The sequence below is a fragment of the Chrysochloris asiatica genome, unplaced genomic scaffold (genome assembly GCF_000296735.1).
Source record: "Chrysochloris asiatica unplaced genomic scaffold, ChrAsi1.0 scaffold00003, whole genome shotgun sequence".
In the NCBI taxonomy this organism is placed as follows: Eukaryota; Metazoa; Chordata; class Mammalia; order Afrosoricida; family Chrysochloridae; genus Chrysochloris; species Chrysochloris asiatica.
Window position 1 is genome coordinate 47025922 of NW_006408521.1, and position 17861 is coordinate 47043782.

Genomic DNA, 17861 nt, shown 5'->3' on the forward strand with positions numbered 1-17861 from the left:
AGCTCTGGTAGTGTAGTGGTTACATGTCAGGCTGCTAACCTCAAGGTCAGTAGCTGCTCTACAGGAGAAAGATGAAGCTTTCTGCTCCCATAAAGATTTACAGCCTCGGAAAACCTATGCAGGGTCTCTGTGAGTTGGAACTGACTCCACGGCACACCACCTCTACTCCATGCTACATCTACAAGAATAGGGGCTTTTCTGCTCTTGAAATGCTTTGGCTTTTAAAACAATACTTAGCACAGAGTAAGTGCTGAGAAAAATATCTGTTGAATGATGAAGTCTCTGAATTTACATGCTTTGTAAGGTGTAAGAAGTAGAATAATTCCCTTCTAATTCCACAAGCAATGAAACAATTTTTCAGTCTGGAAGGGAAAGTAATGAAACCATAGATTTCATACAACCCTCTGAACACCACAGTTGACATGATTCTTTTTATCACCACTGATGCAATGCAACAAGACTCACACACAAGAACTTTCCATAACTATCTTTACATGACTACAAATAATTAAGAGTGTAAAGGGTTAATAAAGACAGGCCTAGAGAATCACTTCATAGCTATACAAATCAATGTAAATCCATTTTACCGTCTTAATAGAACTCCTTTGTTTTTCTTCCCAAACACCACTGCTTAACTCAAGTGTGCAATGAATATTTGCCTCTCTGTCATAGGATCCAAAAATGAGTAACCTGCAAGATAAACAGAAAGCAAGGAGGCTATTAATTATGCCATCTAGACACATTAAAAGCTGCTCTCTGGTCCTAATATCAATACTGAGAAGTAATATGTTACTCCATTACTGTTACACAGTTTTGGTAAGCAGGGAAAAAAAAAAAAAATTAAGCCAAACTCTTGGCACACCGTCTAGTGGAAAAGCAAAGTAAAGCTAAAATTAGGCCGTTTTTCAAAAGTTGCTGTTGCTGTTGTTGAGTGCCGTTGAGTCAGTTCCCAATCACAGTGATCTTGGACAGGGTTTCTGAGGAGCAGCTGGTGGGTTTGAACTGCCAATCTTTCAGTTAAGCAGTTCAGTGCTTATCCTACAGTGTATTCCACACCAGGACTTCAGCATCTAAGTCAAATAAATTATATAGCCAGAAACCACTCCATGACAACTAACATTATCTTCTCATCAGGTAAAGAAATTGACCAGATATTTATATAAAGTTACAAGAACTACAGATCTTGAAATTGGACTGTTGGTTTGAAAAAGCTACAGTGATGCACAAGGCATGCATCATCTCTGTAAAATGAAGCCACCGCCCACCAAACAGTACACAGTAACTGCTTATGAATACACTCACATACACAGGTACATGGCAAGAGGATATTAAAAAGAAAACCCCTTGTCTAGTCTAGTATGATGTGGGAAGATTTTCTGGGTCAGAGCACATCACTGATGCAGAGATCATATCATTTCACACTCAGATGTTCATATCAGAGTGAAATTGAATTAATTCAGAGTTGGCAGAATAGCACTGTGGTTAAGAATATATAACGTTTGGTTAAACAGACCTGAATTTGAATCCAAGCTTCTCCGCCAATGAATGCAACCTAAGGCAAATCACTCAATTCCTCTAAACACATCTCTTTCTCTAGAAAACTCGGGGCAAAAACCATATTTACCTCTTAGGGCTTTTGTGAAAATAAAAGAAGACAATATATGTAAGATACATAGCATAACACCTAGCATATACAATAAGTACTCAAAACATGTTATTTCTATTTTCTTAATAGCAATGTCAAGGAACTATAGCATCACCTAAATTTACTGTTTAGTATTCAGATCTAAATAGGAAAATGTAAGTCCAATTCTGAGATGACATAAAGCAATTTTTATTATTGAAGAAAAATTACCATAGGCCATGTATCCAATTTCTATACTACCTGTCTTAAAAAAATAAATAAGTAAATGTGCTTATCTGTTTCAGGAATGAGCTTAAGAGTAGCTTTTTAAAAAAGCAGCATTTTGACTGTAACTCATTATCTTTACATGAAAATCAGAGGGGTAGGAGTAAAGTAATGAAAGAGAAAAAGTAAATAAAGCACATTGGAGCAGTAAGAGCAAACTGTTTCTAAGGTGGGAGAGAATTCCTGAAGGAAATCATTGTGTCCTTACCTCACAAATGGTGATGCTGAATAACCCATGGCAAAAAAATAAAAAATCCCACTAAAATGAAGTAATTCTTAAAAGGAATTTTACACCTAGAGCTAAACAACCTATGATCAAAAATGCTGCTGTTAAATGCTGTCAAGTCAGTTACAACCCATAGAGACCCTGTACAGGGTTTCCAAAGAGCAGTTGGTGAGCTTGAACTGCCAACCTTGCAGTTGGTTTGCAGTTCAAACCAACTTTGCAGTCCAGCACATTAAACCACAGTGCAACACCAGGACTCTGAACAAAAATAAGGCAGGCCAAATACTTTTAAGAAAATTTAAAACGATCACATACTGTTTAGAAAAATGAGGATTTTCACTCTCCATACCTCTGCTGCCACCATGTGTTCAAAAGCATAAACTATCTTAGGGCCTTTACTCCAAAGGACCGACTTGTTGATAATCAGTGCTTTTGAGTTATGGTGTTGGAGGAGACTATTGAAAGTGCCACGGGCTGTCAAAAACAGATCTGTGTTGGAAGATGTGCAGCCAGAGTGCTCCTTGGAGGCTAGGATGGGCCAAACTTCGTCTCTCATACTTCAGACATATTGTCAGGAGGGACCAGTTGCTGGAGAAGGATATCATGTTTGATATGGTGGAGGGTCAGAGAAAAGGAGGAAGACCCCCAGTGAGATGGATTGACAAGGTGGCAGCATTGATGGGCTCCAGTGTGAGGTTGGCTCAGGGCTGGGCAAGTGCTGCGTTCCATTGTGCACAGGGTCGCTATGAGTCAATGGCACTTAACAACAACAAAGTGGAGTCCTAGGAGTCCTGGTGTGGCGCTGGGTGTTAATGCGCCGGGCTGCAAAGCAGTCTGAACTACAAGGTCGGCAGTTCAAGCTTATCAGCGGCTCCTCGGAACCCCTATACAGGGTCGCTATGGGTCGGACTGACTTGATGGCACTTTAACAACAACAGTGGAGTCCTAAGGAGCTCTGGTAGTGTAGTGGTTACGAGTCGGGCTGCTAACCTCAAGGTCAGTAGTTTGAAACTACCAGCTCATGGGAGAGAGATGAGGTTTTCTGCTTGTGTAGAGATTTACAGCCTCGGAAAAAATCCGACGTAGGGTCGCTATGAGTCGGAACTGACTCCACGGCACACCACTATCAGCAGAGTCCTGGTGTGGCGCTGTGGGCTAATGTGTCAGCTACAAGTCATTTGAATTGCTAGGTCGGTGGTTCAAGCTCACCAGCTGGTCCTTGGAAACCCTATACAGAGTCGCTATGGTATACAGGGTCACTATGGGTCAGAACCGACTTGACTCAATGGCACTTAACAACAGTGAAGTCCTGGTGTGGTGCTGGGGGGTAATGAGCTGGACTGCTAAGTCATTTGAACTGCAAAGTCGGCAGTTGAAGCTCACCAGCTGGAAACCCTATACAGGGTTATTAAGGGCCAGAAACAACTAGATTGCACTTAACAACAGTCGGTTTCAACTCATAACTACTTTCTGCAGGGTTTCCAAGGAGTGGCTGATGGGTTTGAACTGCCAACCCTAGTGGTTCCCAGTCAAGTGCTGATCCTACAGCATAAGCACCACAAGGAAAGAAAATTAATAAATTAGATACCATCAAAATTAAAACTTTTATTCTTCAAAGGATTACCTTCAAGACAATTAAAAGATAACTCATAGCATGGGAAAAAGTCTGCAAATAATTCATCTGATTAGGAAACAGTAAAGAACTTTTATAACTCAGTCACAAAAAGACAAGCAACCTAAGTCAAAAATGGACAAAGCATCTGGACAGAAATTTCTCCACAGACGGACAATCGGCCTACGGTATCTGCTCAACAGCATTAGTCGTCGTGCCATTGACTCAGTTCCTACTCGTAAGGGTTTCTGAAGAGTGGTTAGGGGTTCTGAACCAACAACCTTTGTAGCCAGCAGCCTGGTGCTTATCCTACAGTGTCACACCAGGACTCCCATTAGTCATCAGAGAAATGAAAATAAAAACTACAATGAGATAATACTTCACAACCACTAGCCTGACTATAATTAGAAAGACGGACACTAAAAAGCACTGTTATTGATGACTATGCCACTTTGGAAAACAGCTTGGCAGTTCCTTAAAAAGTTAACGACAGAAGTACCAGATGATGCAGCAATTCTACTTCTAGGCATGTAAACACGAGAAATGCAACACACTGCAATGCTGTGCATTATCCCATGTCTGTTCTAGCCACAGTCTTCGTAAACTCCCACCAAACAACATTTTTGCCCTGAAGGTAAGAGGTAGAAGAAGATACTGACAGGCTTCATGTGTGAGTGGCTAACAGGATTTAACTGTGATTGCAAAAACCTGGAACTCTAACGTGTACAAAATAAGCTATCTCAGAAGCAAGAGCGGCTGTCTCACTGCCTTCACAGAAGAAGAGCCAAGGGCAGTGCCTGTCCTTTGGAGCCAGAAATCCTTACACCCTGAGCCTTCTGGACCTACAGACAGTCAGCTGGAAAGGTGGCAGATCTGCAGCAGCAACAAAACCAAAAACCAGAGCACAAGACCTTGCAGTGGCCTTCCCACCCCACAGAGCAAGTAAAGTTGAGTGACTTTGGAAGACTGCTTACCTGCAGAGTGGGGTGCCTTCAGGCACGTAATTGGGGGCCTTCTGGCTGTGGCTTATGGTGGAGTAATGTGTTCTGTGAGCATTTCTCAGCAGCCCTAAAAGAGCTTTGTGACACTGGCTGGGCATAGAGAAAGAAGCCTGCCTGTGGACACAGCTGAGGAGAGGTGTTCAGACTGGGACAACAGTGCCCCGAACATTTCTTACCCTCAACTGTTAACTAACTGAAGAAGGCTTAGTATGGGGACTGAGTTCTGTGTGGCCAATGCCATGAATTACCGAGCCCAGATGAGGAAGAGAGGGCTGTGGTGAAGGACTGTTGATGCCATAGTTTTTGTACATACTTTCAAATTTATGCTGTTAAGATGGATGAATCATGAAATCATTATGCTAAGTCAAAGCAGCCAGAAACCAAAGACCACATATTTTAGGATCCCATTTATATAAAGGATCCAGACTAGGTAAGTGCACAGACAGAAACATGAGTGGTTGTCAGAGGCTGGGAGGTGGGACAATGGAGACTGACTTGCTTCCAGGTACAGGGTTTCGTTTTGAGACGATGTAAATGTTCTGAAAGTAGATTGTGATGATGGATGCACAACTTTGTAAATACACAAATAACCACTGAGCTCAACACTTTCTAAACTGGTAAATTTTATCATCTCTCAACTAAAAACCAATTATCTACCTCTCCACATCAATTATGGAGCTCTGGGAGTGTAGTGGTTACGAATCGGCCTCAGGGTCAGCAGTTCGAAACTACCAGCTGTTCCGTGGGAGAAAAGCGGTAGCATAGCAGTTAATAAGTGAGTCAGGCTGCTAACCTCAAGATCAACAGTTCAAAACTACCAGCCGTTCTACAAAAGAAAGACGAGGCTTTCTGCTCCCGTAAAGATTTACAGCCTCAGAAACCCTGTACAGGGTCGCTATGGGTCGGAACTGACTCCACGGCACATGACAACACCACCACCAAGTATTAGAAGGATATGGAGGAACAGGGACTGGCAGTTCAAACACTGCCAGGTGGAATGTAAAATGCTTCAACCACTGTGGAGAACTGTGTGGAAGTTTCTTACAAAACTTTCCACAGAGTTCTGGTGTGGTGCTATAGGACAAGCACTAGACTGCTAACTGCAAGGTTGGCAGTTCAAACCCATCAGCCGCTCCTTGGAAACCCTATGTAAGGTTGCTGAGTCGGAGCTGACTCAATAGCACTTAACACCACCACCTTACATATGACACAGACATATAACCCAGACTATTTAAGATAGAAACCTTGAAAACATTTGTCTACACTAAAGTTATTAAATAAATCGTGGTATCAGCTTTATTTACAATAACCCCAAACAGGAAACTACTCAAAGTCGAGGCTTGAATTTTTTCTTCAGTTCCCCCAGCTTGAGAAATGCTGACCAGGTTCCCTTTTGGTTTTCTAGTTCCAAATCTTTGCATATTTTATTATAGTATTTGGTTAGCAATAGGTAAAGCTAGGTAATAGATATATAGGTATTCTTTGCTCTACTCTTGCAACTTTTCGGTAAGTTTGAAATTATTTCCAAATAAAATAAATAAGTAAACAATAGTTCTAAAAGACATAAACCACAACAGATGATACACCATACTGTTTAGGTATATGGCAAGCACTGGACTTCTGACCTCAAGATTGGCAGTTTAGACCCACCAGGTACACTGGGAAAGCCTATACAGGGCTGCTAAGAGTCAGAATCCACGCGACTGCATACAACAGCAACACATACACACACATTCTGTTAGCCCTAGTAACCCTATGCACAATAAAATGAAACACTGTCCCATACTGTGTCATCCTGACAACTCCTGTTTTGTTTAAGCCCACTGTTGCTGCCACTGTGCCAATCCATCTTGTTGGGAGCGGTCTTCCTGTTCTTCACACTGAATCTCCACTTTGCCACATATGATGTCCTTCTCCAGCCTGGAACTGCACTCTCCTAACAACATGGTCAAAGTACAAGAGACCAAGTCTCGCTATCCAAGGAGCAGCCGGTGAGTTTGAACCATGAACCTTGTGGTTCAAATTGACCTTTCGGTCCAATGCTTATCCTACAGTGCCACACCAGGGCTCCATCTACATATACCAGGTTGTTAATGAGTCTTCCTCCAATTCTAATGCCAAATTCTTCTTCCTATAATCCAGCTTCTCAGATAATTTGCTCAGCATACAGATTGGCGCTTTAAAATCAGCACTGAACTGCGAACCACGAGGTTTGCAGTTCAAATCCACCAGTTTGCTCCTTGGAAATCCTATGTAGGGTCGTTTAACAACAATAACATACAGATTTAATAAGTATGGTGAAAGGATCCAACTGTGGTGCACATTTTTCCTGGATTTATACACACACGGGTGATAATAAGTAAAAGCAAGTGATCTGTAAAACTAAAGTCAAGACAGTAGAGTTACAAGGCAAGGAGGGTACTTGGGAGGCAGCAGGAGGAAGGTAAAGGTTTTATTACCTTGTCACACAGGCAGCAGCGACAAGGATGCTTACCGTAAAAGTAATTTATTAAGCTGTGTCTGTTTAATCAGGTTTTCTGTATTTGTGTTACATTTAACATTTCAAAATGTTTTTAATGATTTATTTTTGGAACCCAGCAAAGCAAAACACCACCGTAAAAAGCTGCTGAGACGGTGTAAGCTTTAGAACAGTATGTGACTCAGGGAGCAAGTGACCTCAACTACCATTTCCTTCCACCTCTAATGAGTAACAGCGTGTTACCCTAGTTCTACCACTTTGTACAGAGCACAGAATCCTCACACAACAAAACTTCATCACCTTTGCCTTCATGGACTATGCTCTTAGTTTTGTTTTGTTTTTTTAAATGTAACTCGTTGAGAAAATGAGTTAAAAAAAAAATGGATCCATTACATCTTTTAAGGCCTTTTACATAAAGATGATGCAACAAATCTCACTTTAGAATTTGGTGCCAGAATTTTTTTTCTCCTGAAAAACTTGAGTTTATCCAAAAGTAAGTGTTAGGGAAACTTCATATAATAAGCACTGGACTGTGGATCACAAGGTCTGTGGTTTGAGCCCATCAGCTGCTCCTCAGGAGAAAGATGAGGCTTTCCACTTCCTCAAAGATTTGAAAAGTCTTGGAAACCCTATACAGGTCCGCTTCATTCCTGGACTACAACAACAATAGCAACTTGCTTAAGGACATGCAACAGTAAGAACACATATTTGGCGTATGAACTAATAGGCATTTTCTAATGCAAAATCTACCGTATTCCTATTTCATGTTGCCTTCCAAAGAATAAAATATTAGCTAACATTCCAATAAACAGTTTTCTATAAATGCTTCCAGTTTGTTTCCTCATTGGCAAAATGCACTCTCAAAGTCTTACACCAACCCCACTGCCATCAATCAAGTCGATGCCAACTCATAGCGCCCCTGTAGAAAGTTCCTACTTGATACCGGAACATTCTGGTTATAGGAGCACACAGCCTCATCTTTCTCTCCCGGAGTGGCTGGGGTTTTTTTTTTTTTATTAAATGTTTTTATTTTGGATTGAGTGAAAGTTTACAGGGCACATCATCAGCTTCACATTCAACCATTCATATAGCTTGTTTCATTACATTGATTATTATCCCCTCCATATATCATCAGTTAACAGTGTTTTTCTCTATCCTCTTTAGCTTTTTTTTTTTTTTGGGGGGGGGGGAACTTGCCTTTTTGGAATTTACAGTCTCGGCTTTTAGGGAAGGTTTTTACATTTGTCTGTGGATATCCAGGGCTCATGTATGAGATTACTAACAAGCATTACTGAATAATCAGATGAGGGACAGTTTGCTATGTCTACTAGGTGGCTAAAGTCTGATCCTCAGAGCCTATGGTTTAGACGGTCAACAACGCTTGGGCCCACAGGGTCTTGACCTCCTGACCGGGTCTGCATGGTCTGCATCAGATTCCCCCTTATTTATTGTTTGTTTAAGGGACGCTACCTGTCTTAGGCGGTCAGTGTGAATTCCTCAGTCTTACCCGTCAAAGAAACTCATTGCAGCATGGCAATGGCTCTATCTTAGGTTGCCGAGGTTCCACGTGATCCTTACCCGTCTCTGGCCACACGTCCAGCATAAACAGCCGCCATCCGAGGAAGGCAGGGAGGGAGGAGATCGGCTGGGGACCCCATGCGCAAGATGTTGCCAGCCCACCACCTGCTCTAAGGTGACCAAGCAGGATCACTATACTGAGGTTCAATCAAGTTCTTAGAGGATCTTATTCTCTAGCAGGGGTAGCAAATTAGTAGCCACTCAGTGCTCTCTTTGAGAATTACTTATATGAGAAATTTGAGCATGTAGCTGATGAATACCCACAGACAAGTGGATATTATTCCACAACCTCCGAAAATGCTGTTGGATTAAGTTCCAATCAAGTTCTGGATTACTGAAAGATAACACAAATCTACTTATACCATGAATAACCTTAGCTGGGAGTGTAATCTGGGGTGGCTGGTGATTTTGATCTGCAATCTTGCAGTTAGCAGTCCAGTGCTTATCTTACAGTTCCACCAGGACTCCTTAGCCTTATACTTGTTGTTAAGTGTCGTCGAGTCGATTCCGACCCATAACAACCCGGTACAGGGTTTCCAAGGAGCAGCTGGTGAACTGGAACCACTGACCTTGCAGTTCAAATGCCTTTGCAGTCTGATGCATTAGCCCACAGCGCCACCCCAGGACTCCTACATACTAGGGAAGTTTAATAAAATTTCTCAGACTTTTCTGTAATTTTGAAATTACTGCAAAATAAGTAGTTTAAAAGGTACACATACAGAATCATTTTATTATTTCAAATAAACTGTTTAAAAAATAAAAAGGCAAGTCCTCACACAGAACAAGGAGTTCTGGTGTGGTGCTGTAGGATAAGCACTTGACTGCTAACCAAATGGTGGGTGGCTCACACCTGCCAGCCACTCCCAGATGCTCTATTAAGGGTCACTGTGAGTCAGAACCAACTCCAAGGCACAACTACAACATACAAAACCATAGTTGTTAATGGATTATGAGCATGAAGTTCAATTTCATGAATTTGGAGAAAAATTACTAATGTTATATACTTTTGACTTGATTCAAGGTCAATTTGTAAAATATTTTGAAATAAACATTTATGCAAATGTTAAGCTTAAAATAATGTTGTTGTTAAGTGCCGTCGAGTCGATTCCGAACCATAGCGACCCTGTATTGGGTTTCCGAGGAGCAGCTGGTGAGCTTGAACCACTGACCTAGCAGTTCAAACGGCTTTGCAGTCTGGCGCATTAACCCACAGTGCCTATGACACAGCAACTTGGAAATGGTTAAATAGGTCTTGTTCAAGTAACAGAAAATGTGAATGTGCATCAACAATCAACATCCACAGAGGCAGCAAAGATGTCACCACTTGTCTGACTCAAGCCATGACATTTCTCATCAGCTACATGCATGAAAAAATTGGCTAATGAACAAGACGACAAAAGAACAACTGATGCGTTCAAACTGTAGTACTGGCGAGGAATACTGAATATACTCTGCACTGGCAGAACAAACAAATCAAACTTAGAAAAAACAATAGGCAGAATGTTCCTTAGAAGGAAGGAGAGATAGACTTCAGCTTACTTACTTTGGACACATTATCAAGAAAAACCAGTTGCTAGAAAACAACATCATGGTTGGTAAAGCAGAGGGACAACAAGAAAGAGGGGAACTTATTTAAGTTCGACACAACAGCCTCAACAAAGAACAGACTCCAATATACCAACAAGTGTGAAGATGGGACAAGATCAGGTAATGTGGCCTTCTGTTACAGGTAACATCATCATGAGTCAGAGCCAACTTGTAGCAACTAATAAAAACCCCTTCTTAAATGCCTTTAGGAGATCTTTTATTCCTTTACGTGGGTAGTAGCTCAGGTAAAACAAGGGCCTGATGAGAAAATGGACACACTACTTGGTAGAGTGGTTCAACAGCCACAGAAAACTAAGGCTAAAAATGCGCAGCATAGTACCAAGCACAAACTGTATGCACTATATTAAATTCTCTCCTGAATGATGGAATCAATGACAATCCTATCCTTCAAAATGATCTTGACCTGTTTAGGAATAGGTGTAGCTAGGGATTAATAATGGGACAGTCAAGAAATTCTGTTCAAAACTGCCCTTTCAAAGTATTAGTAGTTGCTATGATTGTTTTGGAAAAGGTAATTGAATGGTTTAGACTTTTAATCCAGAAGTCCTAGTGAGTCCTGTAGGATAAGCTGCTCTGTATAGGATTGCTATGAGTGAGAACCAACTCAACGGCACTTAACAACAAGAACACACCCAATGCTATGATTCTGATGTTTGTGCATCAAAAAAATTCACTGACACATACACAAAGTAGCAGTTTAAAAATATTTTTAGACTACTTCTCAAAAGTGCTCCTAAATGTTAACATGGCAACTCAAATTTTAATTAGACATTTCCTACTGATGCTTACCACAGCATATTAGTTTAGATACTTCAAATTCAAACTTACATAGAGTCAAGTTTGCAATGCACGTATCACTTTTCTATACATTGCAGTCCCCTTATCAAAATATACATATTTAGTCTTAATTTGATGAAAGAAATAATTTCTTGTCAACCAGATATCCCAACATAATGATGTGCAATTCTAGCACTCCAGTAGTTTTAAAAAGATACTTAATTAAATTAATTCATATACCAACAATTAATCCATAACAAGGTCACAAATATGTTAGGTACAAAATATAACCTCTGGGGGGGAAAATATATATAACTTCTGCTCTCAAGTGCTTATTTTCATTACAGGTTATAGATTCTGATAATAAGAACGAAATAAATGACAAACACGCTAAAGAAGTGTAGCAAAGGGACAGTATACTTGCAACTAGAATGATCAGGAGGGACTTTAAGGAGATAAATTTTGAACTGAATCTAACAGCAGTTTCAAGGAGTGAAAAATGGGGTAGGACCCTCTTTTTGGAAAATGGTAAGAGGGCAACACAATGTTCTGTTCTTCCACGTACCTAAGGTTGTTGTTGTAGTGTGCAGTCGACTTGGTTCCAACTCATAGCGACCCTGTAAAGAGTTTTGAGACTTTAAATCTACACGGGGATTGAAAGCCATACTTTCTCCTAAGGAGCAGCTGACAGGCTAAAACCATGAATCTTGTGGTTTGCAGGAGCTCTGGTAGCGTAGTGGTAACGAATCGGGCTGTGAACCACAAGGACAGCAGTTCGAAACTACCAGCTGTTCCGCAGGAGAAAGATGAGGCTTTCAGCTCCCGTAAAGATTAACAGCCTCGGAAACCCTGTATAGGGTCGCTGTGAGTCGGAACCGACTCCACGGCACATAACAACAACAACAACTTACTATATGGAGCCACTAAGCTCCCGTATCTCAGGTTTCTGTTGTTAAGTGCTGTCAAGTCAGTTCCGACTCATATCAGCCCTGTAGAAGGTTTCCAAAGAGCCGATGGTGAGTTTGAGTCACCGACCTTGCTGTTGAAACTGACCTTGTGAATCAGTACTTATCCTACAAGCCCTACACCAGGATGCCATATCTAAGGTGGTAGTGGTGGTGATGTGCCATGGAGTCGGTTCCGACTCACAGCGACCCTGTACAGGGTTTCCAAGGCTATAAATCTTCATGGAAGCAGAAAACCTCATATCTTTCTCCCGCGCGGAACATCTGGTAGTTTCGAACTGCTGACCCTGTGGTTAGCAGCCCGATTTGTAAGCACTATGCTACCAGAGCTCCTTATATCTAAGGTAGGGAATGCCAAACTATAAAACCATGAACTACATCCAGTCTGCAGCTGGTTTGTGTATGGCCTGAGAGCTACCAATGGTTTTTACATTTTTTAATTATTGAGAGAAATAAAAATACTTCATGGTACATGAATATTATATGAAATTCATACATACTTTCATTGGCAAACAGACCCATTCATCTACATACTATGTATAGCTATCTTTATACTGCAAGGCAGAACTTTTAAGTAGAGGAGTGACACTTAGATCTATATTTGGAAAAGAGCATTTCTTCCTGCTACACTACAGGGGAACCAGTCAGTAGGCTAGTGTTGTAAGTAGTTCCAGTGAGAGATGTGCAAAGCTTGGACTAGGTGCTAGCAGAGGAAAAGAAGGCCAGGTAAGACTGTGTTTCCGATTCCTTCCAGCCCAAAATTGTTAAGAATCCATAGAGGTTTCCAAGTTTAGTCTTTGGACTTTGCAGGGTGTTTCCAATTATGGCAAATTCTCAAACTTATTATGAACAGCTCTTCAATAGGGAGTAAGTTAGAACAGGGCATTATGCATCTAAAAAGTTTGAGAATTACTACAGAATTAATGATTATTTTCTCTATTAAAATGTTTCTAAAATATGGCTTGTATTTTTCTTAAACTAAAAAGAACTACTCTTAAGAAATTAAATTTATGATTACAGAATTAGCAAATACAACATGGATGAACACGAGATGGAAATAAACAAACACTGCTTAGTGCCTTTTTTACTGCATTTCTGTATCGTATAGTAATGACAAAGCAAAGAACATACCTGCTACACTCTAACAACGTAACCTGGAGGCGGCCCTCAGCTAGCGCCCACTGCTGGATGTGCATATGCTCATCTTCATCTTCTTCAAATCCTTGGAAGGTTTGGAATGGAAAAAATGGCTTAAACCTGACAAAAGTAAAGATAAGTCTAAATTTCTGAGTCACAAACACCATAGTTTAAAGCATAATAAAGAAAGCAACACAAAACAAAGTGAAAAGTCTAATTTTGGTGTGGTGCTATAGTCTAAGCACTGGACTGATAAACTTCAAGGTCAGCAGTTTTAACCCACTAGCTGCTTTCTCGGAAGCCCTATACAAGTCTCTTTGAGTTGGAACTCAGCAACAACAAAACTGTATGTGCCCTACAAAACCAAAGGTCACTATTCTTCCTCATAACAAGTAGCAAAGAGTGGCTTCTCTGGTCTTTTGGCACGCCCTAGTTGACAGAAGTCCTGGTGTGGCGCTGTGAGTTAATGCACTGGACTGCAAAGTTAGTTTAAACTGCAAGGTCGGTGGTTCAAGTTCCCCAGCCACTCCTCAGAAACCTTATACAGGGTCGCTGTGGGTCAGAACTGACTCGACGGCACTTAACACAACAAGCTGACAGGGCAGGTGATTAGAGCAAAGAAAAGGAAAATGTAGCAATAGAAGGCCCTGAAGCTTGGCTGAGGCAGGAGAGAAGATTCTTTTCTGGACCAGATATGAGAGGAAATGTTCCTAGAGTGCAAGATCAAAACTCAGAATGCACTTCCTATGGAAACAATATAAGACATGAAGGTGATGATAATAAAAACAACACCAACAACATTTACCAGTGGCCAAAATGTCCATCAGGTGTTTACTATTTATCAGCCATGGTGGCACTGTGGGTTGGGTGTTGGGCTGAGAATCACAAAGTTCAAAACCACCAGCCACTAAGAACAGAAAGATGAGGCTGTCTGCTCCCGTAATGATTTGGTCTTGGAAGCCCTGTATAGGGTTTCTATGAGTCTGAATTGACTCGATGGCAGTGGATTTGGTTTGGTTCTGGTGCTAACAGCTTTCCATAGATTATCTTATTTAATGCTCACAACTCTGAAAGGGTACTACTCGAGATGAGCAAAGTGAGCCTCAGAAAATTTGTATGTGTTGACCTTAACCAGTGAGTGGCAAGACCACAATTCAAACAGTTGATGTGGCTCTACCAAAGTCCAAACAACCTAGCACTTTGTTGTTTTTTAGTGCTGTTGAGTCAGTTCTGACTCATAGCGACCCTGTCTGTATGGGGTTTCCGAGAAGCGGCTGATGGATTTGAACAGTTGACCTTGTGGTTAGCAGTACAGTGCTTATCTTACACTACCTACATATTTTTCAGGCCTTTATGGTCAATACCATTGTTTTTATGGATAAGCTTATCCTGAGTTAAAATATTTAATTTGAAACATAACTTATACTGCTCTGTGAAAGCAAAAGACAACAAACATTTGGGTGTGGGCCTACAGTTTCCACCTGATACCACACAAAGTCACTAGAGTATTATTCTAAAAGCTCATGTCCATGACATTTGCCTGCTCAAAAGTTTTAATGGTGTCTCAATGACCACAAAAAAGTTCTTAAGGTTTAAATAGGAAGAAGATTAGGGCGACAATGAGTTTGTGGTAAAGGTGGAGAAACAATCTGGAGAAGGAGAATGGTTAGACAACTTGAAGATAATGTCTCTGCACTGTGCATGTAGAAAGTGCTGAAGGAAAGAGTCACTGTGGGAGTCCTCGAATGTTAAACCAAACACTTTTATAAAACTAAGATTGTTGTTGTTGTTGTTGATATCCACAGCAGAGCATTTTCCCTTAACATACATCTTCTGGAGGCCTGGTGTGGCGCTGTGGGGTAATCCGCTGGACTGCACAGTTGGTTTGAACCACAACGCAGAGGTTCAAGCTCACCAGCTGCTCCTCGGAAACCCTATACAGAGTCCCTATGGGTTGGAACCTACTTGATGGCACTTAACAACAACAACAATACAGGAAATTCCACTTTCTTCTGGCCTGGAAACTTGGTTGGTCAGGAGAGAACTTCTCACACAATATATATTTCTCCTTCTAGGCCTTGGGCACTAATCTAAGGTCTATCCCTACTCTTCAAATCCTCCCCTCTTTTCCACATTTGGCTCCAGATCCTAGATGACACCAGACTACACACTGATTTTACTTTTTTCTATCTCACAGTCCTGGTGTGGCGCTGTGGGTTAATGCGCTGGACTGCACAGTAGTTTGAATCACAAGGTCAGTGGTTTAAGCTCGCCAGTCGCTCCTCGGAAACCCTATACAGGGTGCTATGGGTCAGAACCAACCTGACAGCACTTAACAACAACAATCTTACAGTCATTTAAACTGCTGTACATTTATGTCTTGGAATTTCAACTAAAATATGACCTTGCCCCTCTTTGTCTTTCATGCACATACAACATGAAGAATCATTAAAACATTTAAATGCAAAATTAGAAAAGATTCACTTAATAGCAGCTAAGGAAATCAATAAAGGAGGAATGGAGCAATAAAAAAGGCACGAGACCTATACAATACACAAAGTAAAAAAAAATGGCAGATGTATAGCAATAATAACATTACATGTAAATGGGTTAAACAAGCCAATCAAAAGAAAAAGACCACTGAACTAGATTTAAAAAAATGATCCAACTATATGCTGTCTGTAGGCGAAACAGTTTAGATTCAAAGATATAAATACACTGAAAGTAAGAAGCTATAAAAATTATGCAAACAGCAACCACAAGAAAGCTGGAGTGTCTATACTAATATCAGACCCAGGAAATTTTTAAACCAAAGAAGTTACTAGAGATAAAAAGGGGCATATAACAATAAAACAGTCAATCCATTAGGAAGATACAACAATTATAAACAGATATGTATCTAATGATAGAGCACCATAAAGCAAAACTGACATAAATGGAGAAAAAGGCAAAATTGGTGGTTGGAGATTTTAATACCCCACTGCCAATAATGAATAGAACTGAGAATATCATCTTTGAAACAGATGTGCATACCACTATAAATCTAACAGATAACTATAGAACACTCCACCCAACAACAACAGGATAGACAAGGGTAAGTCAAAAAGTATTGCTACTAGAGCTCCAGTTCATATGCCTGGGTATATTCTAAATAAAACATGTCTCTGCAGTCAGTAGACAGCTACAAGAAAAGTTCTTTCAGTAATACATTCATAGTTTCATCAGAAACAGAGTAACAGTCTTGTTAGGGTGCCTTCAAATACAATTTTTAAAGTCCAATCAAAACAATGGCTTCCGAGAGGAACACTGCAGATTATCGGACTGTTGTGATTTGTAGAGTTTTCATTGGCTATTTTACAGAAAGATTATCAGGCCTTTATACCTGGTCTTTCTTCATCTGAAATCTATTTAGCATCACAGCAATATGCAGCCTCTAATGACAGATGGTGGTGATGGTTCATAAGGTAAAACTGCTACCACTGACATCGGTAGAAGGGGATTAGGAAGAGCTTGTGGTTGTTGAGAACATTGCTTGTTCTGAATGCTGGCTACGTAAGTTTGTTCAGTTTGCAAAAATTCACTGAGCTGAGTTTTTATAATTAGTGTACTTTTCAGGTGATGGGTTGTATTTTAGTAAAAGTTAGAAATTAAAAATAATAATTAATTTTTGAAATGTGCATTTCTTCACATTTTTAAATACCATTTTAAAATCCCCTTTTTAAAAAAACCATCTAAGAGACTAACCAAGTCCTTTTCTCAAACATGGATCTGAGAAAATATTCTATAACTTGAAAATTATGTTTTTGCTCTAAGATGTTTCTTCACAATTGTGCCACAAGCAGCCTGAATGCCAGCTGGTGGCATTCCCATTACATGGCAGCACTAAAACTGTTGGCAAACACTGTGGATATTCCCAGAAAAAAGAGTGTACTATAAATGCAGTATAAAAATATTCCAAGGTCTAGATCTAGTCTTGACTTTATCATTGGCTTGTGTGACTCTGTCTATGTGATAAGCCTGCTGTTGTTGTTAAATGCTGTGGAGTAGGTTCTGACTCATAGCGACCCTGTGTAGAGTTTCTGAGGAGCAGTTGGTGGGTTTTAACTTCCGACCAGGTGTTGGCAGTCCAGTGCTTATCCTACAGCGCCACACCAGAAGTGCATCCCACCCCAATCCTCTTAAAATAGAATGGCGGAGCACGTCAGAAACACGTCATTGAGATGATTACATCATTACACAACTACCAATGAGAATCAAGGTCTAACCAAGTTGACATATATTTTTGGGGAACACAATTCAATCTACTGACAGCATTATTAGCCGTAAGAGACATGCAAAACAAAACTACAATGAGGTATCATCAACAGGATGACTAAACTTCTTTTAAAAACTACCACCAACAGAAAATACCAAATGGTGAGGATGCGGTTGAACTGGAAACCTTATACCTTGCTGGTGGGAATACAAAATGATACTGTCATCATGGAAAACACTGTGGCTATTCTTTTAAAAAGCTAAAAATGGAGCTACCACAAACCCAGTAACTTCACTCTCAGGTACATACTCAAA

The 17861-nt window shown here is 40.5% G+C and overlaps 1 protein-coding gene across 1 annotated transcript in view; it reads right to left on the reverse strand.

The window, feature by feature from the left end:
- Positions 1 to 17861, reverse strand: part of PDZD8 (PDZ domain containing 8) — a 75300-nt gene that overhangs the window by 35439 nt on the left and 22000 nt on the right. The window contains 2 exon segments of the mRNA XM_006831393.1: positions 588 to 690; positions 13287 to 13412. Coding sequence (XP_006831456.1) covers positions 588 to 690; positions 13287 to 13412 — 229 coding nt within the window.